At 54.2% G+C, this 27,543-nt stretch overlaps 1 protein-coding gene across 2 annotated transcripts in view; it reads left to right on the forward strand.

The window, feature by feature from the left end:
- The first annotated feature begins 11,702 nt into the window (after positions 1–11,702).
- GFRA2 (GDNF family receptor alpha 2) overlaps positions 11,703–27,543 on the forward strand; it is a 96,452-nt gene continuing 80,611 nt past the window's right edge. The window contains exons 1-4 of one of the 2 annotated variants that reach the window (XM_039461179.2): positions 11,703–12,484; positions 13,046–13,120; positions 18,303–18,617; positions 26,390–26,473. In XM_039461179.2, coding sequence (XP_039317113.2) covers positions 11,821–12,484; positions 13,046–13,120; positions 18,303–18,617; positions 26,390–26,473 — 1,138 coding nt within the window. In that variant the 5' untranslated portion in view covers positions 11,703–11,820. Of the gene's footprint in view, positions 13,121–18,302; positions 18,618–26,389; positions 26,474–27,543 lie in introns of both variants that reach the window. The other variant, XM_074384036.1, reaches the window with a different exon arrangement.

The raw sequence follows: 27,543 nt of genomic DNA on the forward strand, positions 1-27,543 counted from the left end.
CCAAACACCCCAGTTCTGCAAAATACAGACAGTTCTTTGTTCTCTGTGACAGATGTCTTGATGCTCAACAGACATTCCATCTGTTTCCTCATATCTTTTAATCCCACTGTCGTTAGACAGGAGTGTGTAATTGGTTCTGGCCAATGGGCTATGGGTGAAAGTGGCATATACTACTTCTGGCAAGCTCTCTGCCCTTCAGTTCTCTTTCTTCTTGCTTCAATGACTGAGGAGGCCTTGTGTTCTAGGTGTAGCAGCTACAAGATCATAATGTTTCAGTCAGCCTGGATCCCTGAGTGACTGTGTGGAGCAGAGACCCCTACTAAACTACACTGAACATGTTGCATGAAGAAGAGATAAACCTTTGTGGTGTTAACCCTCTGAGACTTTGCAGTAGTTTGTTGCTGTAGCAATAAACGTAGCTTAACCTAGCTTAACAAACACATCCCGTTTTTGTTGACTGAAGTCTGATATTTTACATGAATGTTTTGTACTGTACAACTCCCCATAGTCTTGTAGAATAGATTCACACCCATAATCTTTTCTGATCTCTAGAACAATTATGTTTATGGAGGTGCTTCCTGGGAAGAGCTTAGCAAGTAGTATTTCCTATGTAATGATTTCTCTAAAATCCCCATTTCTGTATATGTGCATTATTCAGTCAGTCCTTCTCCCCACCATGCCGTAATTCTACCACCATAGCTTCCAAACATTATTGCACTTATTCGTTTGTGCATCTGCCTCCCCAGGCTGTATGCTTTTTGATCCTGTCTTATTGAACACAGAAGGCCAGGCATGGTGGCTGATACCTGTAATCTCAGCACTTTGGGAGGCCAAGGCAGGAGGATCGCTTGAGTCCAGGAGTTTGAGACCAGCCTGGGCAACATAGGGAGACCTCACTGCAGCCTGGAATTTGTGGCCATCTTCCTGCTTCAGCCTCCCAGGTAGCTGGGACTACAGGTGCAAGACACCATGCCTGGCTAATTATTTGTTATTTTTGTAGAAATGGGGTCTCACTATATTGCCCAGGCTGGTCTCCAACTCCTAGGCTCAAGCCACCCTCCTGCCTTGGCCTCCCAAAGTGCTGGGATTACAGGTGTAAGCCACTGCACCGGCCCTCTGTTGAACTCTTACGGTATGGCTGGGCATAACACAAGTCACCCATGGTGTGAAGGGTAGAGGGCTTCTCAGTCACCTCACAGAAGCCCAGATCCTACAACTGGAGGGGACTTAGAATTCATGGAACCAAGACTTGCAGATGGGTTAGATAAACTTGCGTGCCACTCCAAGTGACTGGTTGTGGCTGCCTGGAGCATTGCATCCAGAAGCCTTACAGTATCTGCCACGGTTAGGAGAGGGAGTAGCACATGAATGCCACAGATTCACCTTCTCTCTCAAATCTTACTCGAATTGCTTTTTCATGGTGCCTGACTTCTAAAGTTAGAGATCCATTACTTTGCATTAAGGCCTTGTCTCTCTGTTAACATTTCTTGAAAATGCATGTGCCTCAGAGAGGAGTAACAAAAAAGGTATTGAAGAATTCAGTGATTGATTGAGATTGATTGCAAAAAAGGGCCATTATCAGTTTTGCTGGTTCTGGAAAAAGATTTTAGTGCACCAGTAACTCTTAAAATAAATAGATGATCGCTTCCCTTAGGATCCGTTTACAAGAGTGTCTTCCAAAGTGGCAGCGGGCTGAGAGGAAATGGGAGAGCAGATCCGTTTGGTGGAAGGTGAGGTTGGAAGCTGGAGGTGTCCCCTAGCCAGAGTACACACAGCACTGGGAACACCAGGGGGCCGGAGGTATGGAGGCGCTGACCACCTGTGGGAGGGCACAAGGCCAGCTCTACCTTTTCCTCTGGTTAGAAGCCATCAGCTCTTGATCTCTAAGAGCCTAAGAGCCTCGCTTGGTTTGTCTGCAGAGGACACAGGCTTCTCGTTGGGGGAGCCCTGTGTTCCCAGGACTGTTGCCAGTTCTTTGTGGGTTGTGCCTCTATCACCCACTTCAGGGGATTGGCCTGGGGACTGAAACCCCTTTGTTTCTTCAGACTAACAAGTGACCAGGTTCACTGGGCTGGAGGGTAACGGGCAGGGGGTCACACTGCTAACAGGGTAACAAGGAGGCGGGAATTACAGCGAGTCGGCTCCCATGAATGCACTGAGTCTTTATAGAATTCAACTTTAAAGTCAAGAGCCTAAGTCAATCTAGCTTGAATTAAAATAACTTAAATGGTAAAAAAAAAAAAAAAAAAAAAAAAAAAAAAATCCTTTGGTCAGATATGTCAATTTCTCCTAAAGAGAACAGAAGGGTAGGAAAGAGAAGCATTTATTATATGGGTTGGTTAGACGCTAGTGAGTCCCGAACAAGTAGATAAGTGGTTAGAACCAGGTCAGTGATCCTGGGCCTCAGCCCCTGTGCTAAGGTTATATTGGATTAGAGGCATCATTTGCCCATTCATTCATTCTACACCCATTGGCCAGTTATCATGGGCCAGCCCCTAAGGCTTTGGTGTATGTAGGTTGTGTCCGAACAGAGCTTTGAGTCGAGTGCAAAGTACAGATAAGAATGGGAGAGTTCAAAAGGGTGCAAGAAGAACTAGGAGGCGCATACACAGAGGGACCTGGAGGCCTCAGTATTCTCACCTGTGAAAAGGGAACATTTCTTTCTACCAAGGAGCACCAAGTCACTGGAGTAGCAAAAACTGTCCCAAGTAGTGCACGGGGCAGAGAGTACTCGTCCTGAAACAGATGGCGAAGGGTAGGCTCCAGAACTCACCATGGGGTATGGGCTTCCTGGAAGAGTCAGCAGGTTCTTGCGTCTGCAGGGCATCGCTTATTTCACTATATCACAACACAGTCATATTCAGTGTCTTATTTGATCATCCTTGTCCCTTGTGAGATTGGCAGGGTAGAGGACTGTTATCATAGAGGACCTAAGGTCACACGGTCAGCTGGTGGCAGAGCTGGGGGCTGAATCCAAGTGTCCCTTGCTGGCTCATTCCATGAGCTAAACTGGAGGAAGATGAATCTGGGGAGTTAGGTTGGAGCAAAGATGAGGAGAGCACCAGGATTCAATAGTACACGCGTCCCTCCCTCTCTCTCCTTCCCTATTTCCCTCCCTCCCTTGCTTCCCTTTTCTTTCTTTCCACTAGGAAATCCTTCCTGAGGGCTGACCATGGGCACTGTGCTACCCTAGACTCTGCTGAACTCTCTTCTGAGCTGGCAGCAAGTCTTTCAACTCTTTCCACAGTGCTGGGGGTGCTGTTCTCCCAGGAGTCAGCTAGGAAGACTATGAAAAACTGGGCCTATCCCAGGGCAAGTGAAGACTGCAGAATCCTTATCTTCACTGCTGGGAGGAGAGCAGAGCACCTAGCCCAGCCTGCCCCTCCCCTCCTAGTGAGGAAGGACTCACCCGTTTTGTAGCAAGGAGGCAGCAGGTGCCTGTACCCCTGGGAATGTCCCATCCTGGAGCCCACTATGTGGACTGGATGTGATGACTTCCCTATGGTGGCTTGTGCTGGGGAGTACGGCAGGGAATTGTAGCTGATCACTGTGGTAAGGAGCAGCCTGCCACTGCTGAAGCAAACAGCACCTGCAGCAGCCAGCACTTGGGGGGCAGACGTGCTGCTTTCTGCCCAAAGGCCACTGCAGTCCGAGTGACTTCCAGGATCCTCCTTATATACTGGATCCTTGTGGACATGGGAGTTATGGGGAGGCAAATTCCAAATGGGCATAAGGAGAAACTACTCACCAGCCTGGGCAACATGGTGAAAACCCATATCCACAAAAGATACAAAAATTAGTTGGGGTTAGAGGTACATGCCTGTAGTCTGAGCTACTTGGGAGGCTGAGGGGGGAGGATCACCTGAGCCTGGGAAGGTTGAAGCTCCAGTGAGCTGTGATGGCACCACTGCAGTCTGGCCATTTAAGCAAAAGCTAAGCCACAAATAGGGAATTTGGAGTTACCTGGGACACCTTGGTCCAATCCTAGATGAACACCTCCCCGACTGTGTGACTGCTGTCACCTAGTGGGACAGGTCACTTGATGCCTGGACTATACGTCTTCCCAGTTGACTTCAGAGAGCTGTTGGGACGCCCACGGGAGGCAAACTTGCAGAAAAAAGCACTGAAGGCTATTGAGGACTGTGAACTTGCTGGTAGTTTTTATCATTGTCATGGAGGGCTCCTTCCAACCTACAGCAGGTGATGACTAAAATTCTACCATTAGCAATTCATTCTTTGGTGTTAAACGTTGCTCCGCCACCCGGGTTTCCTATCTCGTATGAGAGATAGGATAGCAGAAAAGCAGGAGTACATGTGGACAGCGAGGGGAAGGAGAGAAAGTTCTAGATGATGGGAAAAGAAGTTTCCAGATTGAAAGGTCAGGGTGAGGGAGTAGGCATACAGGTGAATGTGCTCATCTAACCGAACTCTGGATTGGGCCCAGGGAAGGCATTGTCCTCAGAGACGCTAGTCTCTGTTTTCTGTCCAAAGCCCCCTGGGAGCCACCCTCTCAGTCCTGCAGATGGAGCTGTGCCTTTTGAGTGACAGTCCAGCGCAGACCTAGCCCTTGGCTAAATATACTGTCTGGGGAGCTGTTGGGATTGAGAGCTCTCTGCAGGGAGCGTCAGACAGCAGAAGCTGCCTCCCCAAGGCTTGGCAGGAGGAGTCATTGCCCCTCTTCCTTGATTCTGTCTTGACCTTGGGTACCCTGGCAGATGGCCAGTGTCCAAGAGATGAGATGGGTGTGTGTGCCTAGGAGAGAGGCTGTGAGGTTGCTCCAGGCAGCTGGCATCTGCAAACAGAGCACCAACTTCAGGGCAAGGCTGGGGCATAGCCAGTATGGTACCAACTGCAGAGGGAGTGTAGTGTCGCCAGGGCAGCAGGGGCAGACCAGACACCCAGCTAGGATATTTTACGCTTAAAGTAGCTCAACAGAAGGGCAGTTTGCTAGCGTAGCTCCTGCTGCCATAAGGTAGCTGTGAAGGGGGAAGGCAAGGAGAGAGGTTTCACAGTTTTCTCAGAAAGTCTGGGATTTCTGGTGAAACAGGAATTCAGAGAAACACCCTTTCCCAGGTCTGTCTTGGATGACACAAAGACGATGCCAGATGACTTGAGTGCCTTTTCCCTGCCCTCCATGATCCCCTATTGATGGACAAAGCAGCAGAGAAGCCGGGCCCTGTAGCAGGTGGGTGCCTGATTTCTGGCCTGTGAGAAAGCCCGGGTCAGAATTGGAAAGCCCACTGGACGAGTCCTTAGCTCAGCCACTTGCTGGGTATGTTGTGACCTTGGCCATGTCATGAGTGGCCTTCAAGAGTGAGTTTGTTCCCTGAGGCCAGGCACAGGGCACATGCCTGTAATCCTTGCACTTTGGGAGGCTGAGTTGGGTGGATCACCTAAGTTTGAGAGTTTGAGACCAGCCTATCCAACATGGTAAAACCCTGTCTCTGCTAAAAATACAAAAATTAGCCAGGCAAGGTGGCACATGCCTGTAATTCCATCTACTAGGGAGGCTGAGGCACGAGAATTGCTTGAACCTGGCAGGCGGAGGTTGCAGTGAACTGAGATCACACCACTGCACTGCACTCCAGCCTGGGTGACAGAGCGAGACTCCATCTCAAAAAAAAGAAAAAGGAAAAAAAAAAAAGGCAGTGTGTTTGAGTTTCTTCCCTGAGAAGGGAAACTGATTCTCCTATGCCCCCTCCCAGGAATGTTGTAAGGACTTTGAGATCATGGATGTGGAAGAGGCTTTGTACAGCCAGGAAGTACAGTAGTCACATAAGGTGGTCTTGATGGCTTCCTGTTGGAGTAACTTCCCATCTGCTTCTCGGCTCTGCCTACTCCCTCCCACTCCCATGGGAACTGCAGCAGCTGCAGGTTCCTCCCTCTCTAATGGGCTACCCTGGGGCTTGCAGAGCCCCCTGGGATGGGTGGGGCTGCAGAGAGGTCTGTGAGGTCCTAGGGAGAGGCTGGGTAAAGCCAGAGTCCTTGCCTATCTCTAAAGAGAATGATGAAGCACTGAGAACATTGACCGAAATCAATTAGAGAAATCAATGGCCTTGAGTGCAGTATGGGTTTCTTCCCTCCCAGCCCAGTCCCACCCAGCCTGCCCCAGCAGTCCTGTTCATTCTCTGGGGTCAAATGGTTTCGTTAAATTCCTGCTGGTCTCCATTCCTAGATCAGTGTGCTCCTTCCAGGCTGGGATTCTGGGATCTGGAGTGTGTGGAGGGAATGTCGGTGAGAGGTGAACCTGCCAGTAGGAGGGGTAGGGAAGCCCATGCATGGTCCAGGTCCAGGGCACTGAGCTGGGCACCTGACAGGATCATTTCTAGCCTCTAGCCTTGAACTCCAAGGGTTAGCCAGGTAAAGTCCACAGTAAAGATTTTATGGTTTTTGTTTTTGTTTTTAAATTAAAAAATAGAATGGTCACTCTTAGGATATGCTTAATTTTTTTAGAATAAAAAAACAAGGTCCACAGTAAAGATTTTATGTTTTATTTTTAATAAAAAATAAAATGGTCACTCTCAGGATGTGCTTAATTTTTTTTTTTTTTTTTTTTTTTTTTTTTTTTTTTTGGAGAGGGAGTGCCGCTCTATTGCCCAGGCTGGAGTACAATGGTGCGATCTCGGCTCACTGCAACCTCCGCCCTAGGTTCAAGCGATTTTCCTGTCTCAGGTTTCTGAGTAGCTGGGATTATGGGCATCTGCCATCACACCTGGCTAATTTTTGTATTTTTAGTAGAGACAGGGTTTCACCATCTTGGCCAGGCTGGTCTTGAGCTCCTGTCCTCAAGAGATCTGCCCACCTCAGCCTCCCAAAGTGCTGGGATTACAAGCTAGAGCCACCAAGCCTGGCTTTAATTTTTTTTAGAAGAAAAAAATAAAACAAGGTCCACAGTAAAGATTTTTAAAGTAATTTTACGCTGGACACAGTGGCTCAGGCCTGTAATCCCAGCACTTTGTCACGCTTAGGCAGGAGGATCACTTGAGGCTAGGGGTTCAAGACCAGCCTGGGTAACATAGGGAGACCTCATCACTGCTAAGTAAATAAATATACCAGGTAGAGGCCTGTAGTTTCAGCAACTAGTGAGGCTGAGTGGGGAGGATGCCTTGAGCCCAGGAGGTCAAGGTCACAGTGAGCTAGGATTGCACCACTGTACTTCAATCTGGATGATAGAGGGAGACCCTGTCCCAAAAAAATAAAATAAAATTTTGATTCTCATTATTTTTTCACACTGTTGCTGGACAGGGAAGGGAGGGAGTATCTCAGGTGTCCTGAAGAGGAATATAAACATGCGTGGGCCTAGAGGCATCACTTTTCTTGTTGATATAAGGCACAGAACTGACAAGTGCGGGGTGCTGGATCCTGACTGCCTGAGTTCGAATCCAGATTCTGCCACTTAAAGTATGACCTTGGGCAGTTGAATCATTTCTCTTTTCTCTCCTTTCTCGTTTGAAAATGAGGCTATTAATAGTACCTAATAGCCATCGAGTTATTGTAGGAATTGAAGGAGTATTAACATGTATCTAGCCATAAGGCTGGCTACTTTAATTATTATTTCTCCAAGGACAAAAGCTGAGCCGCTAAGCTGGTCACATTGTCTTGGCCTGACCACTCTCCCTGTGTTCCATCATCAGGCCGATTCATCCTTACACTGCCTCTGACAACCCTCTCCTTCTGTCCACGCCAACTGCCCCCCTACTTGGGCCCTCATTACCTCCATGTGGGACTGTTACAGTCGCCTGTTAATTGGCCTCTGGTCTCCATCCCTCATATAGTCGTCAGATCAATCTTCCTAAAACATTATTCTCATCATGTCACTTGCCTGCTCAGAAACCTTCAATAGCTCGTGGGGCATGATCTGAAGACTGAAAGGCTTGGTTCTCCACTGAGCACCTCATTTGAACCCTCTAGTTCTTTCCTCAACCTGTGCCCTTGGCTCCTCCCACCCACTGGACTGTTCCTTTCCTGAGATCTTTCTCTTTTTTTTGAGACAGCATCTCTCTCTGTTGCCCAGGCTGGAGTGCAGTGGCACAGTCTCGACTCACTGCAACCAGGTTCAAGCAATTCTCCTGCCTCAGCCTCCTGAGTAGCTGGGACTACAAGTGTGTGCCACCACACCTGGCTAATCTTTTTTTGTATTTTTAGCAGAGATGGGGTTTCACCATGTTGGTCAGGCTGGTCTGGAACTCCTGACCTCAGGAGATCCGCCCACTTCTGCCTCCTAAAGTGCTGGAATTACAGATGTGAGCCACTGTGCTCGGCCTCCTGAGACCTTTCTAACCACTGTGCTCTTGCCTCTGCTGTTCCCTTACTGGAATGTCCTCCTCTGTGCTCAGCCAAAATCTACGGATCCTTCCAGCTCCAGCTTGAATCCCACTCCTAGTAAGTCCCCTCTGACTTCACTCCTGAAATCCAGTGGTAACCAACTCTTCCTTTCTCCCACTGTGCCTTTGGGTTTTTCACCGTCTTCTGAGGACTACATGCCTGACTCTACAAATGCTTCCAAGGAACGGGTGATCTTGCTCTATTCCCCACAGCCTTTGGCACTGTGCTGGGGCTAGAGAAGGCGTTCAATAAGTCCGTGCTGACGGATTGACTGTGGGGTGCCCTAGATCAGCTCTGTCTCATGGCCGAGGACACTTCCACCTTGCCAGCTCTGTGGCTCTTGTCTTAGCTGGATACGAGATACCTTTTCACTCCTGGATGATTTTTATCTCTGGGGCCAGGGAACCCTCAGCCTTCTTCCCTTCACAGAGGAATGAGATTTGTGGTCAGTGAGCAGTGTGGCCCAGGCCTGGGTGTGCATGCGTGTGTGTGTTGGGCTGGGGCTGCAACACCCTCCCCTGCACTGGTCCTTCTTCCCTGTCCTGCTGTCCGGAGAACCCACTCCACAAGCAGGGAAGACTAGAGAAATGAGAGAAAGGAATGGAATGGAAGGCCTCAGTGCGTGTTCCCTGTCCCTCCCCTGTGGATTCAGACTCTAGGATCTGTGAGGAGGAGGGGCTGTGAGCTCAGGAGCATTGGAATGAGCCAGAAGGCTCTAAAAGGACCCAGACACCCCTGGGTGTGTGGAAGCCTGTTGGTGAGCCTAAGGGCTGCTTCTTACCTGCCAGAGACTTTGCTTTTCCGCCGTGACTGTCTCTTACAACATCTGCTGAATAGTCTCTGTTGCCCTTGAACCCCCACAGGTTTTTATTCCTGTTTCTCATTTGCCCCTTCGGTTTTGTTGCCTTGTCACAGGTCCCAAATTCTTCTTCTGGCACCCAGAGCAAAGCAGCAAACAACTTTATATGAGCCGGGGATCGTACTAGCCGCTTCGTGCAGTATCTCATCTAATTTCCACAAGGTTGGTTTATTATCTTTTTTAATCCTCATTTTACAGATGAGATGACTGACGTTCAGAAGTCATCTCATCTATAAGGTGTTATAGTATGTGTTTAACTGTGTTTCGTCTGTGGGTCCCGGCATAAGGGGGGCCTTCCTCATGGCAGATGCTCTGGAAATAAAGGATGATGCCATTTCTTCTCTCTTTTTGTTTTGTTTCCTCTTGTTGCTGAGGCTGGAGTGCAGGGGTGTTGCTCACTCTCAGCTCACCGCAACCTCCACCTCCCAGGTTCAAGCGATTCTTCTGCCCCAGCCTCCTGAGTAGCTGGGATTACAGTCATGTGCCACCATGCCTGGCTAATTTTGTATTTTTTTTTAGTAGAGATGGGGTCTCTCCAAACAGGCTGGTCTCGAACTCCCGACCTCAGATGATCCACCTGCCTCAGCCTCCCAAAGTGCTGGGATTACAGGGGTGAGAGCCATCACACCCAGCTGGATGATGCCATTTCTGAGAGCAGCTGGGGTTGAGCTTTGGGGTGGGCAGAGGGTGGGATGTTGTAGGATACATTTGTATAGACAGTAGGTAGGAGAGGGTCCCAAGTCAGAGTGCTATGCAGCCCCATGAGCTGAACGCTGCTGGTGACTGGTGTTCTCTACTGTCCTTGTGATGGCTGGGTGGTCTTGGGTCCCTGAAAGGCCACTTACCTCCTGCTACCAGAATCTACTCTCACACTCCCATGGGAACTCAATGAGCACCATCCTCCGGGGGTTCACTGCTGCTTTCTCAGCCCCCTTTTCTGGACAGGTGGGAGGGGAGAGCTCCCATACATGATTCAGAGAGTTTCCCTCTATGCTCAAATGAAGTTGAAAGTGAAATTCTTTTGTGTGTGTTGAGGGTGGGGGGCGGGGAAGGGAAGAAGGACATGCTGAGCAGAAATTATGGAGTTTGGAGCAGGGTCCTTGGAAGAGAGAAGGCATGCGTGAGATTCCCAAATGGGTGGCGGTGGGGTGTATTTGGACAACCAGAAGACCTTGGAAGTCGGAAAGCTGGGAGTGGGGAGAAGGTTCATTTAGGCCAGGCTCTTAGCCTCGGGCCTGCAGGCCAACACTGCCTGGCAGTGTCTTTCCTATCAAGTTTTATCTTTTAACCGACACTTATCCAAAGCTGGTTCCTTATGCTCTCCAGTTTTGGGGAAAACAGTCAAGAGACCTTGTCAAATGTGAGGTCACTTCTTGGAACAAGGGAGGCCTGGAGGAATGACAGGGAGGGCGGGCCTGGAGGGGGCTCTCCCCAGCTCCTATCCCCAAGCCCCTTGTCCCAGACCCGCAGCTACCCAGCTAGGGCCTCGACTCTAAGCAGGCACCACTGGATGCTTGGGGAGAAGATGGAGAGAGGAAAGTCGATGCCCTAGGACAGACCGCAAGAAAGAGGCAGGAGACCTGCGCTTTGAGCTTCCAAGGCCCAGAGCAGCCGTCTTCCCGCCTAAATCCGCAAGATGGAAGTTGCTCCCTCTAGCTTTCCCAATGGCTAAGGCTGCTGGTTCCGTGAGTGACCCCTCCTTTCTCGCCCAAGTCGATTTCTAGCATTTACTGGATTCCAGAGTCTTGTTATTTAAGAATGCATCTTAAATGGCACTACTAAATCCACCTTACGTGCAGCTCAGATTCAGTTTTGGGCGGCACGAAAAGTTTCCAAGGCTCTGTGTGTACCCCACCCCAGTACACAGTGTGTGCGCGCCAAGCTGCGTGCGAGGAACGTGGCGGGAGGGCAAGGGGAAGCCGGGCAGCTCCCACGTAGCCGACCAGTCAGAAGTGAGAAACCCGGGTGCTCGGCTACGTGGGTGTGAACCCTCGCGCGACTGCAGGCCCCAGTCTCTTCCGTTCTCAACGGAACGTGCCCGCAGCCTCACCTTTCCTCCAGCCCTTTCCCAGCCATACGCTTCCTTTTTGGTCCTTCTAGGCGTTTATTGCAATTCTGTGACTAAAACACGCCGGTGAGAGCTCCTCGGAGCCCAACCCGCCGCGGGGCCCGGGCCCGGGTCGGTCTCGCGGCCTTTCTGCCAGCGTGGGGTGCGGGCCCCAGCCCGATCCCCCTGGGGCGGTTCTGGCAGGTTCTCGGGCCTCCGGGGAGCGGTGGGGAGCACAGCGCAGCAGGCTTCTCCCCAGCCGGGGGAGGGGAGATCGACTGGGGAAGGGGCATCTCGGAGGGCTGGAGGCCGGGGCAGGTGGGAGGTGAGCGCACCGCGGGCGTGAGGGCAAAGTTCCCCAGGTCCGCGCAGAGAGCACACGTGTCTGTGCGCGCCGGGTTATGCCAGGGCAGGCAGGCTGCGCGGGGTTCGGGGCGCGGGGCCAGCGCGGAAGGGGATCCTTCCTTTCCCTGGTACCAGCGGGGAGACGGTCTGTCGGCCTCGGCTCCCGGGCTCCAGGACACCTCAGCCAACGGAGGGTGGAGCCCCCCTCAGACCCGGGCCTCCACACTGGGGTTTTGCTAGCGCCATGCCCACCCCCTGCTGCCCCCGGGTGGCTTGGGCGCTCCGGACTCCGCGCCCTCCAGACTCGGCTCAATCCAGGCTTCCCAGACCTGGCGGCGTAGGGGGCGGGGGCCGGGGCAGTTGGGGTAGGAGGGCGCAGCCCGTCCCCGGGTTGGGGAGGAGGAGGAGGGTGCCGACCACTGGGTGGGTTCGAGCCCGAGCCATAGCTGGGGGAGCCAGTCAGTTTCCGGCCAAGACAGCAGGTCAGTCCCGGGAAGGGCGGGTGGTTAAGCCCAGGGAGCCGGCGGCTGGGCTCTCCCCTCGGCCCGTGATCCCCGGCCGCCACCGCCACCGCCCGTGTCGCCGCTGCCGCCGCCGCTGCAGAGCCTCGCCGCTCCGCCGCGCTCCCGCGCCCCGCGCCGCCAGCCGCCTGGGAGCCCAAGCGCGGAGCCCCGGGCGGAGGAGAGGGGCGCGGGCGCAAGAGCCGCGGCGAGGGAGCCGCGAAGGGGGAAGGGGGCGGGTGGAGGGAGGATCAGGGAGAGGGGGAGAAGGGGGAGGGAGAGAGGAGAGCGAGGGAGAGCTGGAGACAGCGAGAGCAAAGAGCGAGCGAGGGAGAGGAGAGAGGGAGAGGAGAGAGAAAGACACACGCACGCAGAGACACACGGTCACTGGAATTCCATTAGAAAAAAGTGAGCCGAGCAAGGGTTAGCGGAAGATTTTTTTGAATCTTGTCTTCGTCTTGGTGCGAACGAAGCGACTCCGGTCTCTGGTCCTTGAGGCTTCAACTGGATTGTTCCTGGGAGCTAACACCCTTGGTGGATTTCTTTCCTATTTGCATTTTATTCCGACCCCCCCTCGCTGCTTCCTTCCAGCCCTTCACTCGCAAATCGCCTCTCTTCCCCACCTCCCCAGGTCCCTCCTGGGAAGCGCAGGGGAATTGGACCCGCGGGGACTCGCGCCTTCCCGGACGATTGGAGGGGAGGGCTGACCCCAGGACTGGGCTGTTGGCTTAGAAAGCCGATACACAGATACGCATATATTTGATTGTAGCGGGCAAGGGGGGCGTCGAGAGGCAGCCCACCGCCCTCCTCTCACCCCACCCCCTCCAGCCAGAGGCGAGAATCGCAGGACTCGAGATCTTCGTCGGGTGGACTAGCTGGGATCTCCGCATTGGATTTGGGGCTGATTACCACTGCTTGGCTATTATTGTTGTTGTTGTTACTATTACTATTTTTTTTTTTTTACCCAAGGGAGAAAGACAAAAAAACGGTGGGATTTGTTTAACATGATCTTGGCAAACGCCTTCTGCCTCTTCTTCTTTCTAGGTGAGTACCTGCGGGCTGCGAGAAGCCGGGGAGGCGGAGGGGGATGAGGAGGGGGGCGCAAGCGGAGGAACGCCGGCAGGGAGCTAGCTGGAGGCCGGCGGGGAGAGCGAGCTGCTGAGCGAGCCGGCCCGGAGCTGGCGAACCGAGCGGGGCTGGGAGGCGGGGACGAGGGCTAGGGATCCGAGCCACGGCTATCTGGCGACGCGGGGTGATCAGGAGGGAGACTCAACATCCGACTGGCTACACACACACACACACACACGCACGCACACACCCGCGCTCGCTCACACGACAGTATAGCGCTCATCTCCTCCGGAATAATGGGTTCGAATTGCGGCAACTTAAGGAAAAAAATTGTCTAACTCTTGATCTGCAAGAGAGGAGGTAGGGAGAGGCTCCCAGGCGCGGAAGGAATAGTGCTCCGCCTTTCCTGGTCGTCTCCAGAATCGGTCGTGGTGGAGGGCGCGAATTTCTCCGGCGGCTTGAGCTTGGACATTGAGCGGGGGCGCTGGCAGTCACTTCCAACCTGGCAGCCGCGCCTGGCGAGTGCATTCCTCCTCTCCACGCCCGGAGCCGCTTCCCGGCTCCACTCCCCGGAACACTTTTCAAGTTTTTCCCCACTCAGCCCCGAGCCAGATGGGTGGGCGGGAGCGGAGGGTTGTGAGCAGCCGTTCCGGGCCTTCCCTCCTCCACCTCTGGGGGCCGCGGACCCCCGTGGCTGTGGGAAGGGCGGGAGGGAGGCCAAAGTTTGCTTCCTCTGTTGAAGAGGGTGGGAGGCAGAGAGGAAAACCAGATCTGAACAAAGACCACTGCTCCTTCCGTAAGCCCCCTCCTTCCAGGACGGGAAGGAGGGGCTGCCTGGTGCCCCTGAGCCCCACGCAGTTTGTTTTCCACGCAGAATTCCCAACCCCTTGTTCCCTTTTAAATTAGGTGAAATCTCAGCTCTTAGCTGCTTGGGAAGCGGGTCTAGAGAAGGCCATCTCCGGAGGGAGGTGAGGAAAGGCAGGTGCTTGCAAAGCTGTACACCATCGGGAGTCCCAAGCAGCAGCCCTGCTTGGGAGTAGATGCTCCCATAGAGGGAGCCGGGTAACTACTGTGTGTGTGTGTGTGTGTGTGTGTGTGTGTATGTATGTGTAAGGGGCACACGTCTGCTTCAGTGAGGGTGCTGCTCTACCAGCTTGGCTTGCTGTGTAGCCAGTGTTGAGCGCGGCTGCCCAGTGGGGTCACGATCGCACCCTTTCCCTCCTGCAGTAGCAGGGGATCTGGGAAGGCACCAATTGGGGAGGTAGGAGCTGGTTACAGAAGGATGTGTGCGGTCTAAGAAGTGCCCACCAGACTGGGATAGGGCACCAGCGTCATCAGGTGTCCACGAAGGCCCTGGACCCTCTGCCTGTCCCTTCCACTTCCCTGAAGGCAGGAGTCCCCAAGAGGACAAGGCCCTGCCCTGGGTGTGGCCTTAGAGGTCCTGCCTCCCTCAGCCAGAGGCAGCTGCTCTCTGGGATGGGAGGGGCTCAGTGAGGAAGCTGGAAGGTGCTCTGGGCCCGCTGTAATCCTGAAGCCCTTCCTGGCAACCCTGGCAAGTGAACTCTCGTTCTGAAGGGGCTACAATAAAATCTGACCTTTTCTCCCACTGTTGGCTTGAAAACTCAGCTTTCTGGGTTGAAGCATGATCAGGGTCAAGGAAAAATAAATTGTATTTCAGGCAAAGCAGCCAGATTGCCTGCTGGTGAGCTGCATACCCCGGGATGGGCAGGGCTCCCAGGTGTGGGCACCGTCTGGGCCAGGGGATGGAGAAGAGCAGTGTGGGCTCCTAGACATTGCAGGCAAGCTTTCCTCAGCCGGGCAGGCCGAGGAGTTCACCTTTCTCCTTCTCAGAAGTGGCACTGGGGTTCCTGCTCATGGTGGGTGTGTATGTGTATGCATGGGGGATGGTCAGAGTGGCCCAACTCAATGTCTGCAACTCTGGAGGCTGAGTGCTGAGAGGTGGGGGTGACAGCAGAAGAGCAGCAGACTCTTCAGTTTCCTTCCCTTGAGAAGTCCCCTTCCAAAGGTGGGCTGAGTGGAGCGACCACAGATATTGAAAGGCTCTGGGTTAGGCCAGTGGAAAGGAAGGGAGGGGTTGGTGTTTAGGAAACTTGAGCCCTGGGCCCCTTTTCCTGGCAGGGAGCTGGGTGGAAATTCCACTGGGTGGGTGGGTGGAGGGTGGGGGAAGGTTTTTCCGGGACTTGTGACTTGGTGGGCAATTTCAGCTGGGGGCAAGGGCCTTTGGTGTGCCCCTGCTGAGATTCTGAGTGAGGTCTGGGATGGATAACCTCTGCTGGAGAGAGACCTTTCTGGCCCAATATCTTGACTTCCAGTGCTGACCCAGGGAGAGAGGGAGATGGGGAGAGTGACTTGGGCAGGGACCTTGGGCTGGCCAGGGGGCCCCTTCCGACTGGCTTTCTAGCACGCATTCTAGCTCTGGCAGACTGCCGGATGCAGGAGGGCAATTGTAGCTTTGTTACTTCCCCATCCCCCTCCATCCCCATGTCTCTCGCAGCTACTCCCCATCTTTCTGGATTTAAGTTTTATCCTAATTTAGGATTTGGAAATATCACCAGGACACCCCCTACCATTCACTCTCTTAAGATTCTTGGCTGAAGGCTGCAGGCTGCAGGGATTATTTTCTCTGGATAGGCTTGATTGGTTCTGGGGGTCATGGAATGGACTAGAAGAGACAAGGATGGTTTGGTGAGTGGATGCCCTGGCCCTTTGCAGAGCGTGTCCCTCGCCTGGTCACACGTGCCAGGTGGCAGGATAGGAAAAGCCCTTGCTTTTGGCATGGGAGCCTCCCTAAGATTGTGTAAGCATCATCCTGTAGGGTTCTAGGCCCCACCTGTAGGACAAGCGAACTAAGCGTCCTCATGGACTGAACCCCTAGGCTAATCTGAACTTTAGGCAGACAGTGAATTCTGTGCCTATAGAAGGTGAAGGAAGCCAGGAAGTTCCATGCCCAGGCCCCCCAGGACAGTGCAGCCTTGGGTTCAATGGAGGAGGGAGGGGATTCACCTGGGGGTTGGACGAGTGAAGTCAGTGGAGGACACAGGGCTGTCCTCTTCCAGAGGAAGGATTCTTGGCTGAGGGCTGCAGGTGCAGGCAGGGCCGGGGCCGTGTCAACTCAGCTGCTCTTGGGGAGCCCAGATGAACCCGGATCCTGCTCAGGGAGGTAGGAATCTGCTGAAGCTGAGAAAGAAAGATGCTGCCTCAGCTTGTGTCGAGGACACCTCTCCAGCCGGTGCAAGCCTCACACTCCGAGTGGATTTCTCATTTGGTCCAGTCTCAGCCTGGCTGTCTCCATTAGCCTTCCTGTTCTGGGGCAGAGGTCTGGTCAGTGAGAGAAGGGCCTGTCTTTGGCTCTGGGCCTGGAAGAAGCCTTCTGTACCCCAGACCCACCCCTATTGCTCTTCCCTGTTGTCTCCTGGGGATGGGTCTCCTGTCTGCTCCCGCTGGGAGTGGAGTCTTGTTCCCTGGGGGCCCTGGGAAGCGAAGGCCCGCTGTGCAGCGCCCTGCCTGTAGGTGTCACTGTCTCCCTGCAGTAGCGCCCCCCCTGAGCAGGGCCTCCCTGGGGAAGGCCTGAGAGTGGCAGTTCTGGGTAGGGATGGGGCGATTCTGCGGTATTCTGATGAGGGGACTTCTGGCCTAGGATTTTATTATGTTCTGGGATGAGATGGAGTCGAGGAAACCTCCCACATCACTCTCTGGGTCCAGGAAAGGGCACTCATGGCTCTGGGCCATGGTGAGGGCTTTTCCTGGGGCAAGATCTGGAGTTGGGGGCTTAGCAGAGGACAGAGAGGCGGGGAGGATGGCGTCCGTGTCTGCAGGAGACCATTTTAGGAGCTTGGCTTTGAGAGGATCAGGCGAGCCCGTCCCTGCCATTCACCTCTCTTCCTCAGTGTCCCCTCCCTCCTGAGGCACCGCAGGTGTGGCCCCGGGGGCCACGGAGGGGAAGGTGGGCTGCTGGGGGATTGCACGTTGCCGGAGGAGCAAGGCTCCATTTGCAAGGCTGGGGTGCGAGGAGGGGAGCTTTTCCCTTTTGCAATTATTTGGCTTTTGGGAGGAAAAACAAAATAAGAGAGGTAGAGGGGGAAGGGTTTTCAGAGGAGGGTAGAGAGAAGGGTAAACAGAGAGAGAGGAGCCGAGAGAGATAAAACAAGGCCATTTAAAGGGAAGAGGTAAAAGGTGACAGAGAAGCGGACTTCTTGGGAGGCCGTGAGTAAGAGAAGCCCGAGATACAGCCAGGCACTAGCAGACCTAGAATGGGGAGGAGATAGCAGGGGACGCGGTGGCGGGGACGGGGACATGGATGCCTCCCAGGGCTGCTGAAAGCATTTTCTGTTGGAGGGGCTGGGGCGGAACTTGTCTTGTGGAAGGCGAGGGTTTAGGTCTCCGTCTGGTGTGAAGTTGGGCTGGAAGGTGTGGAGGGTGAGGCGGGAGGGGGTAGCTCCGGGCTGGCCTGGACGGTAGTTGGGCTCATTTCTCCCTGTCTTGTTTTAAAGTCAGAGTGAGACTCAGAGTGAGCGCACTGGGAATTGGAGGGGGCGCTTCCACCTCTGTGTGTGACCTTGAGCTGTCATCATCCTTCTTTGGGCCTCAGTTTCCCTAGGGTAAGAGGTGGGGAGAGACTCTGTGGCATGGCCTCTATAAGGTCCTAACGGGCTATGACCAGTGAATGACTTTGCAGGGCTTTCAAGTCTTAGTGCAGCGCTGTGGATGGGCCTCTGGCTGGAGTTGGGGCTTATAGGAAGCCTGGGTGGTGGGAAAGTGAGCTCCTCCCCGTGCCCTGCAAGTGTGGGGCCCCCAGCTCTCTGTCGAGGCTGGGACATTCTCCTCTGGGCTCCTGCTGTCTTGGACTGTGGCCTCGAGCGAGGACCTTCCTGGCTTTATTGCGCTGTGCTCCCAGGCCCAGGCCGATGCTGAGGAGGAATGGAGTGCAAGCGGAGAAAGCTTGCTCCCAGAGCAGGGGAGGATGGTGCCTGAGTTTTCCCGTGGGTGTGAGGAGGGCTGCCCCGCAGAGTCGCCTTGGTGTGCTTTGGTGTGAAGTGGGTGTGACGTTCCCAGCAGGGCCCAAGCCCTCAGGCCTGCATCTTGGGTGGGAGATTGTGGTGCCCACCATTCATGCTTGTCTTCCCTCCCCACCACCCAGACGAGACCCTCCGCTCTTTGGCCAGCCCTTCCTCCCTGCAGGGCCCCGAGCTCCACGGCTGGCGCCCCCCAGTGGACTGTGTCCGGGCCAATGAGCTGTGTGCCGCGGAATCCAACTGCAGCTCCCGCTACCGCACGCTGCGGCAGTGCCTGGCCGGCCGCGACCGCAACACCATGCTGGCCAACAAGGAGTGCCAGGCGGCCCTGGAGGTCTTGCAGGAGAGCCCGCTCTACGACTGCCGCTGCAAGCGGGGCATGAAGAAGGAGCTGCAGTGCCTGCAGATCTACTGGAGCATCCACCTGGGGCTGACCGAGGGTAAGTCTGGACGGGGCTGGCCCCGGGGAGGGGGTGTGGCACGGGTGGAGAGGATGCCTGGTGGACCAGGGGTTCAGGAGGGAGGTCTTGGTGATGGCGCAAACCAGCCTTCTGTGTCCACCTGCCAGGGGAACCTAGAACCCCGAAGAAGTCTCTGTCCCACCTAGGAGGGTGGCATTGTTGGAGAAGGTCAGGAGGGACAAAGAGCAGGCAGAAGCGACAGCTGGAGGAAGAGAGAGGAAGGTGGTGGAGGAGAACAGAGGCTGGATAAATTGTGGGGCGGGGTGGGGCGCGAATGGAGTGGGGAAGGTGGGCAGGGGTTGGGGAGGAGCAAGACCACGTGATTCAAGCAAGGACAGTGTGAAGTGGTCCCAGGAGAAGGTGAACCACAAGTGACCAGGCAGATGGAGAAGTGAGAACCAGGAGAGAGAAGGGGCAGGCTGGGTGCAGGCTGAGAAGCCAGCCACCTCTGCTGCCATTCCTGCTGCTCTGCCCCCCAAGCTGAGCCCAGAGCTGGCTTCCTGTACTCTGCCCTTCCGGCTCATGCCTCCCTGCTCCCAAGAAATCAGCCCTTCAAGTGGCTTCTGGACCCCATGGCTGGCCTGGCACCTTCTACAGGGCTTGGGGCAGTGTGCGGGCAGCAGGCTCCACATCCCTTGGCAAACCTGTAAGTTCTTCCCCCAGTAACACACCCTAGCATCCCTTACCCCTCCAGACCTGGGTGTGGAGGATTTGCATCTATTTAGGATGTGGGCCACTGTGGCCAGACGTTCATTTATTAATTGAACACATATTTATTGAGAGCCTACTGTCTGCTACACTCTAGGTGTTGTAGGAACAGTTGACGGCAAGCTGGTACAGCCTCTGCCCTCCTGGAGCCAAGTCTGGGTAGGGGGGGTGCAGATAAAGAAGGGGGCTTCTGTCATTTGATGGCAGAAGTGCTGTTAGAAGGAAGACACAAGGTGTGATGGTAGCAGCTTGGAGGGGGCCTCCATGCCCTTGCTATAAAATCTAAACTGTCTTCCTGGAAGAGGCAGGCTCCAAGCTGAGGCTGAAGAGTGAGTTAGAGTCACAAAATGGAGCATAGGTAAAGGGAGGCAGGAAGAGTATGGGAGATGGAGGGAACAGCATGGCAGAGCCCAGTGTGAGGATGGAGCCTGTTTACAGAGCTCCAGGTGGCTTAGAATGGTGGTGGGTGGTGGGTGGTGGGTGGTGGGTGGTGGTGGAAGTGGAGAGGAGAATTAGGGGCATAGGGAAGGATCCCTGAAGGGTTTTCAGGGCGATGATCAGATCTGTGCTTCAGCAATATGTTTCTGTGGTCCCGGTGGAGCGAGTACGTTAGAGGACTGTTGAGAAGCTGCTGCCGTGACACGGGCCAGGAACAGTCATGGCAGAACTGCGACAGTGGCAAGGATGGAGAAATGGGGCTGGGAGCTATTTTTTAAATGTATTTATTATTTTTATTGGAATCTCACTATGTTGCCCAGGCTGGTCTCAAACTACTGGACTCAAGTGGTACTCCCACCTTGGCTTCCCAACGTTCTGGGCTTACCGGTGTGAGCCACTGCCCCTGGCCCTCTGAGAGCTAGTTAGAAGGGAGAATCTGCAGGTCTTGGTGACTAGCTCGAGGGGAGAGAGGAGTCAAGGAGGGCACCTAGTGTCCTGTCTTGGGCAACTGGGCAGGTGATGGAGGCCTCAGAAGAATCAGGCCAGTCTGTTTTTTTGAGATGGAGTCTTGTTGTGTTGCCAGGCTGGAGTGTAGTGGTGCCATCTCAGCTCACTGTAACTCCCGCGTTTAAGCCATTCTCCTGCCTCAGCCTCCCGAGTAGCTGGGACTATAGGCATACACCACCACGCCCAGCTAATTTTTGTATTTTTAGTAGAGACGGGGTTTCACCATGTCGGCCTGGATAGTATCGATCTCCTGGGCTCGTGATCCTCCCGCTTTGGCCTCCCAAAGTGCCAGGATTACAGGCGTGAGCCACTGCGCCTGTCAAATCAGGCCAGTCTGAGTGGAGAAGGGAGGGCCGGGTTATGGGGAATTTGTTTTGGAGCCGGAGCCTCTCACTGACCACATCGTGCAGACGTGCAGGTCTGGAGTTCAGGGAGGAAGTGGGTCTGGAGGGAGACTGAGGAATGGACGTCAGCCTGCAGGTGGAAACCAGGGCGCAGCGGGCAGGCATGATCACAGTGAAAGGAGGGCGGCAACAGACCCGGGGACCGCAGCGTTTAAGGATGCGAAGAGAGCCTGCAGGGAGCTGCGAAGGAGCTGAGGAGAACTGGGAAGAGCAGCAGGAAAATGAGGCGCGGCTCATTCCAGAAGAGAGGACCCTCCACAGGGTCAGATACCTTAGGGTAAGCAGGAGGCCTCAAGGGTTCCTGCTGTCCTTGGGCTGAGGCTCTTAGCTTCTTAGGCACCTACTTTGTGTCTCAGAGGGGGGAATCCACAGGTCTTGGTGACTGACTGGAGAGGAGAAGTTGAAGGGAGAGAGGAGTCAAGGAGGGCAGCCAGTTTCCTGTCGTGGGCAACTGGGCAGGTGATGGGAGCCTCAGAAGAATTAGGCTAGTCTTACACACTGGCGGAGCCACGCTCCCTGTGCCGGCCATTGTAAGGGCCAGGACACCTTTCCCCTGGGCCCTTGTGTTGGAGGCAAGAGCCTGGTTAGGGAGCGGATGGGAATGGGGGGATTGGGAGTGCTGAATGCGGATGACTCTTTCCAGAATTTTGGTGTGAAGAGGAGAGAACAAAGGATGCTTTAAAAAAAAGATGGGAGAGGATCGAGCAGTTTAAAATCCGGGGTCAGACGGTAGTGATGGCGACGTTGCCATGAAGACAGAAGGGTCGTCTGTGGAATGGTGCCCATGGGAAGGGGAGGGGCTGCTTCCAGGGTACGAAGCGGGGCAGGGGCTGAGCCTTAGAACAGAGGAGTGATGCTCCCTTCAGGTGCTGGGAGGGAGCGGGGAAATGGCTGCAGGTGTGGAAGCCGGATAGAGAGGGATCCCTGACCAGTCAGAGATGCCTCGAATATGTTCTAAATATAGGAATAAGAACTGCATGTAATTACTACCATCATTAATAGCAAAGTGTTCCTCGTGAATCAGGTGGTCACTTCTCCCTAGCAACCTGGATTCCTAGAACTAGCATGAGCCAAGGAAGGAATACGGTCCTGAGGGTACTGTACTCTCTTCTTCAGGAGACAAGGCGCTGTCTTCACCCGGGGCTGGACTCGGGAGCGCAGAAGGATTAAAGCGCTCGATGCCTGAGCTGGGTAGTTTTGTTTGTTGTCTTCTTTCTGGCAACCTTCAGTTTCCACCCAAGGGAGACTGGGCAGCAGGTTGGGGTGGGCTGCGGAGTGGACAGAGGAGAGGACAGGACAGAGGAACTAATTGTCAGCCAGAACAGCCAGGTGGGCACCTGGGTGTTTTGGCACCAACAGCCCTTCCCATCTCACTGGCTCCCTCTGTATCACTGTGTCAGGGCACAGGAGGACAGTGCCGATGGGGTCCCAGGGAAATGAGCATGATGCTGTGTGCGTTTAGCTGCGCGCTGCTGCGTGGTTTCCGAGGCCCCTTGACTGGGAGTGTCAGGCTTCTCTGGTTCCAAATCTTATTTTTTGAGACAAAGTCTCACTGTCACCTAGGCTAGAGTGCAGTGGCATGATCACAGCTCACTGCAGCCTCCACCTCCCAGGCTCAGATGATTCTCCCACCTCAGCCTCCCATGTAGCTGGGACCACTGGAGCCCGCCACCACGCCTGGCTTTGTTTTCTTTTTATTTCCTTTCTTTTCTTTTTCTTTTTCTTTTTTTTTTTTTAAAGTAGAGATGAGGTCTTACTGTGTTGCCCAGGCTGACCTTGAACTCTGGATCTCAAGCGATACTATGCCTCTGCCTACTAAAGTGCTGGGATGATAGGTGTGACCCACTGTGCCTGACCTTGAGCTTTTTAAATTTATTTGTTTATTTTAAATGAGACAAAGTCTTACTCCGTCACCCAGGCTGGAGTGCAGTGGCAAGATCATAGCTCACTGCAGCCTCAAATTTCTGGGCTCAAGTGACCCTCCTGCCTCAGCCTCCAGAGAAGCTAGGAATACAGGCACGTGCCACTGCACCTGATTAACTTATTTTTTGTAAGGGCGGGGTCTTGCTATATTGCCCAGGCTGTCCTTGAACTTCTGGCTTCAAGCAGTCCTCCCACCTTGGCCTCCAAAAGTGTTGGGATTATAGTCATAAGCCACTGCATCCCTCCTGGTTCTAAGTCTTGAGATGGTTTATTCATTCATTTATTCAACAACCATCTGTTGAGCACCTACTGTGTGCCTCAGAAGGTAACGACACTGTAGGAGCCATGTTCCCTGTGCTGGCCAGCCGACAGGTCAGGAGACCTTTTCCCTGCGCCCTGCATAGAAAACTTTTTCCTTCCATAGAAGACTGCACCTTTTCTCCCTAGGGGAATTTCACCTTCTCCTGGGTCTTGGGAGCCCAGAGGTAGTTTCTGCCCAGGGCTGTCCACAGGGAGCCAGGAGGCCTTTGGGCGGTGGGATTGTGAGTGGTGGGGTCTACCTGAGAGTTAAGCATCCGTGGCCTGTTGAGTGGCCTCCCTGAGGGAGGCTTCGAGTCCCTCCTCGCTGTTCCTTAATAACACGTAATAAGCTGGCGCAGGCCTGGGGCTGCAGGGAGGGCAAGAATCGCTGAGAGGAGTGATGTGTGTGGGCGTGGATTTTCCTTCTGATTCTCTGCCTCTCCTTGGCCCCTGCTGGTGGGCGTGATTCATTGTGGGGCTCTGCTCCACCTTCTCCCGCTCCCTGGGACCTACCTCTCGGTATGCAGTCCAGGGGCACAGCTTGTGTGAAGAGCGGCAGTGGGGAGGGCATAGAGTGGGCTGGGTCAGGAATGTGACTGCAAGGTGTGGCTGCTGAGCTCCTAGAGTCTCAACTGCCAAGGGTCTGCTAATCCCTTGGGCTCACCCCTACCATCTGGCAGGGAAGCTGAGGCATAGATGGGTGAGATGGCCTCCCAGGGCACACAGCAGGCTTATGGCAGGGCCCAGGCTATGTCCCAGGGCCCCAACTTCTTATCCTGGTCCCTTTTCACTGCCTTGGGGGAGATCTCACGGCCTGGGCCCATTTTCCTCCACCAGTATTTACACAGGGGCTGTCATTGTTGGCTGCTTGGGGGCTTTGAGACCAGGTTTCTTGCCTTACCGTCAAGGTGACACTGAAATTCAGGGGCCTTTGGTTTGAAGGTGAAGAGCAAGAGCCTTCTTCTGTTCTCAGAACCTGATATTCTGACTGGTTTCAATGGCTCAGGCCTCGGGAGTTCTCACTGGTGAATTCTGCGGCAGGAATAGGCTGCACGAGTTGACTTAAAGAGGCTAAGCCCCTCCAAACCAGTTCTGGAAGAGGCTGCGCCCCCCCCCACCCCCCCATTAGTCAGTCATACTGACCTAGCTATACCTAGGCCTGTGACTGTGCTAGGTGAAGTCTAGGGAAGGACAGGTCCCCTCCATCTCCCCTTCCCATGGGGGACCATCTGGCAGGCAAAAGACTGATCTTGGGAAAGGGGAAGCAGCAGTGTTTATGCAGGAATGATTTTGTTCCAATAACACTGTGCATTTTGGGAGACAGTATCCACAGCACTGAAGCACTTGGGCTTTGGAGCCACTGCCTGGGTGTGAAGCCTGGCTCTGTTGCTTGTTAGCTGTGTGACCTTGGTCAAGTTACTTAACGTCTCTGTGCCCCTTCTTCCTCCTTATCAGTCAAACTGGGAGAAAAATTGTGCCTACCTTACAGAGTAGTTAAGAGGATGAAATGAGCTATATCTAAAGCGCTTTCAGTGCTGGCACTGCAAAAATACAATGTAACATTTTTTTATTATAAAAGTGATTTCCTAAGTTCCTATATTGTTTGGCCTCAATAAATAGCAATGGCTGGTAACCCCACCTCAAGGAGTCTCTTGAGAGACTCATTAGTGAAGTGGCAGTGGGTGGAGTGGAGGCCGCTGAGACCATCCAGGCTGGCGAGGGGCCCCAAAGGCCCCACGGAGAAGATGGGATCAGATACAGGCCATAAAGAACGCATCTCGGCTGGGCTCAGTGGCTCACACCTGTAATCCCAGCACTTTGGGAGGCTGAGGTGCATGGATTGCTTGAGGTCGGGAGTTCGAGAACAGCCTGGCCAACATGGTGAAACCCTATCTCTACTAAAAATAGAAAAGTTAGCCAGGCATGTGCCTGTAATTCCAGCTACTTAGAAGGCTGAGGTGGGGAGGATTGCTTGAACCTGGGAGATGGAGGTTGCAGTGAGCCAGGATTGTGCCACTGCACTCCAGAACTCCAGCCTGGGTGACTAGAGTGTGACTTTTTTTTTGAGACAGAGTCTTGTTTGGATTAGGCTGTTGGCAGATTCCAGCTGGGCACCTGCTGTGTGTCCTGGGTGCTGCAGGGCATGAGGGATGCTCTTAGGAGGCGATTGAAAGGTAGAGGCTATTCCTCATGGAGGCAGTGCGCCCCCTTCCTGTCTTCTGGGGCTGTCCCCTTTCCTGGGGGTCTGCTGGGAGTAACTGGCAGCCTCCTTGCTTACTGAGCCTGCAGGGGGCTAGTTGAGTCTCCAGTTCCAGCCTCTGGGAGACACGTGCAGGGGGTTGCAAAGCCCCTCTTCTAGATGCATGATACCTTGCTGCAAGTAGCCCTGAAGATGCTGCCTCACTGTGCTCCCCCTTAGGCAGAGGGTGCCTACCTGGGCATCCAGTCCTGCCTAGATGGAAAATAAGTGTGTGAGCCTGTGGGTCATCACCCGTGCCCTGCTTCTCACTACACACACACACACACGCACGCACACGCATGCACGCACGCAGGGTGAGTGATGAGCCATCAATTTCCCCTCACCGATAACGTCTCAAGAAGCTATGTCCTTTCCTGGTGAAGTCTTAGCAGAGGAAGGTGGAATTCCTGACATGGTGGTGGGGTCTTCAGGGCAGCCCTGGGCCATCTATCTCCTGTCACTCACTTGCTTTCCCATTCCTGAGCCCCCAAGGCACCCCAGAGCCTCGAGGAAAGGTCCAAGGAGCCTGCAGGTGGTGGGTGGGGAGGACAGGGCACCCTGCAGGAGAGGGACCATGCAGACGGAAGCTGGGGATCACCCACTGAGTGGACCTTCAGCCCCTTGGCAAGATTTTCCTGGTAACATGATGGGAGGCAAAGAGGAAATTCTGTCCTCCTCGGTGACCTGGGTAGAGCTGGCGTGGGGTGACAGGAAAGGATGCTGGTGGGAGGGCCAGAACACCAGCATCTAGCTCTGGCCCTTCCAGGAGTCGTGTCTGATCTCAGGCAGGTTTCTTCACTTCTCTGGGCCACCTCAGAGCCTCTCTTGTGCAATGGGAATGATTGTGGAGAGCCCTTTGGCTTCAAATCCTGCGATATATACATGGCCTTACATGGGTCAGCATTGCTCCACTTCCCCCAGATACACCTGGAAGTCCTTCCAAGGGGGGTGGCCGTGCGGGATGGTCACGAGAGAGAAGCATCAGGTAGTTCTGAGCTGCTGTCAGGGAGCATCTCCTCTAGGTGGGGAGACAGACCTGCCCAGATGAAATGCTAAACCTTTCGTTCCTAACGTGCCCCGGTCCTGTGCTCTTCAGTGTGAGAAGGGTGCCCTGTCTCTTATTCCCTGGGTGGCATGAGCCCTGGTGGAGAGCTTTCCTCGGGCAGAGTTGCTAAGTGCCGCAGCGCTCTGGACTGGAGGAGCCTGTGTCTGATGCCATTTCTCTCTTACAGGTGAGGAGTTTTATGAAGCCTCTCCCTATGAGCCGGTGACCTCCCGCCTCTCTGACATCTTCAGGCTTGCTTCAATATTCTCAGGTAAGTGATCTCTCACTGGGACTTGACCAGTTCTCCTCTCGTCCCTGTGGCGTGGCAGATGGAGCTCTGGGCTTGGACTGACGCGTCCTGGCGTCCAATGATGGCCCTGCTCCCCATCAGCTCATCCCCTAACGGTTCTGAGCCTCAGTTAGTCATCTGTAAGGAACTCAGTGGTCACCTCCCTGGTTGCTTGTATGGAGCAAAGCTTTGATGGAAATTGCCTGGCCAGGTGGCCGTCATGGAGTAGGGCTTGAATCTGGAACCTGGTGTCACCCTCCTATCTGATCCTTGTTCCCTCTTTCCAGTTCCCTGGCTCTTCTCTTTGGAACTCTTCCACTTGGTCTTGTTGCTTAACCTCTCTGGACCTCAGTTTCCTCAGTTGTGATGGGAGAGTACCGTTCCTACCTCACTGGATTGCCATGAGGTCTAAGTGGGTCCGTGGCTGGTAAAGTGCTCAGTACACCGCATGGGTCAGCATGAGCTGTGGCTTGGTATTATTGGTCCTACGACGATCTGTTCTTCCCTGGGTTTTCCCTCTCTCTTGAGGGCTCTGCTTCTTGAACTACATGAGGGGAGGTGTCTGCAGGAGCCACTCTGGTCAGGCCACCCCTGTGCCGTCCACCCTGGAGAGTGAGACGGCCCGAATTGGGCTCTAGCTTGGTCTGCCAGGCTCCACATGTAGGAGCCAGGTGAGCTCTGGGGGGGTCTTTATTCTTGGCTTTGTTCTCTCTGACATCTGGGAGTCCCTGGGCCCAGGGCAGCGCACCCTTCCTGGGTGCTGGGGAGGGATTCCAGTCTTGGGAGTGCTCTGTGGAGGTCGGCGGGGTGAGCTCGTCTAGGGGCCTGGTGGAAACGGATGCTCCGTGGGGTGGCCAGGGTCAGGCTTGTTCTCAGGGATCTTTGAGCACAGAAATCTGGTTGATAGTTTTGTGGTAGTCTTTGAAATCTTCTGGAGTTTCTGTGGCTCCAAAGCAGGGTTTGCAGCAGCAGCACTGCTGACATGTTGGCCTGGGTAATTCTTTCTTGTGGGAGGAGCCATCCTGTGAGTCTGAGGATGGTCAGCAACGTCC

The sequence above is a fragment of the Saimiri boliviensis genome, chromosome 13 (genome assembly GCF_048565385.1).
Source record: "Saimiri boliviensis isolate mSaiBol1 chromosome 13, mSaiBol1.pri, whole genome shotgun sequence".
Classification (NCBI taxonomy): domain Eukaryota; kingdom Metazoa; phylum Chordata; class Mammalia; order Primates; family Cebidae; genus Saimiri; species Saimiri boliviensis.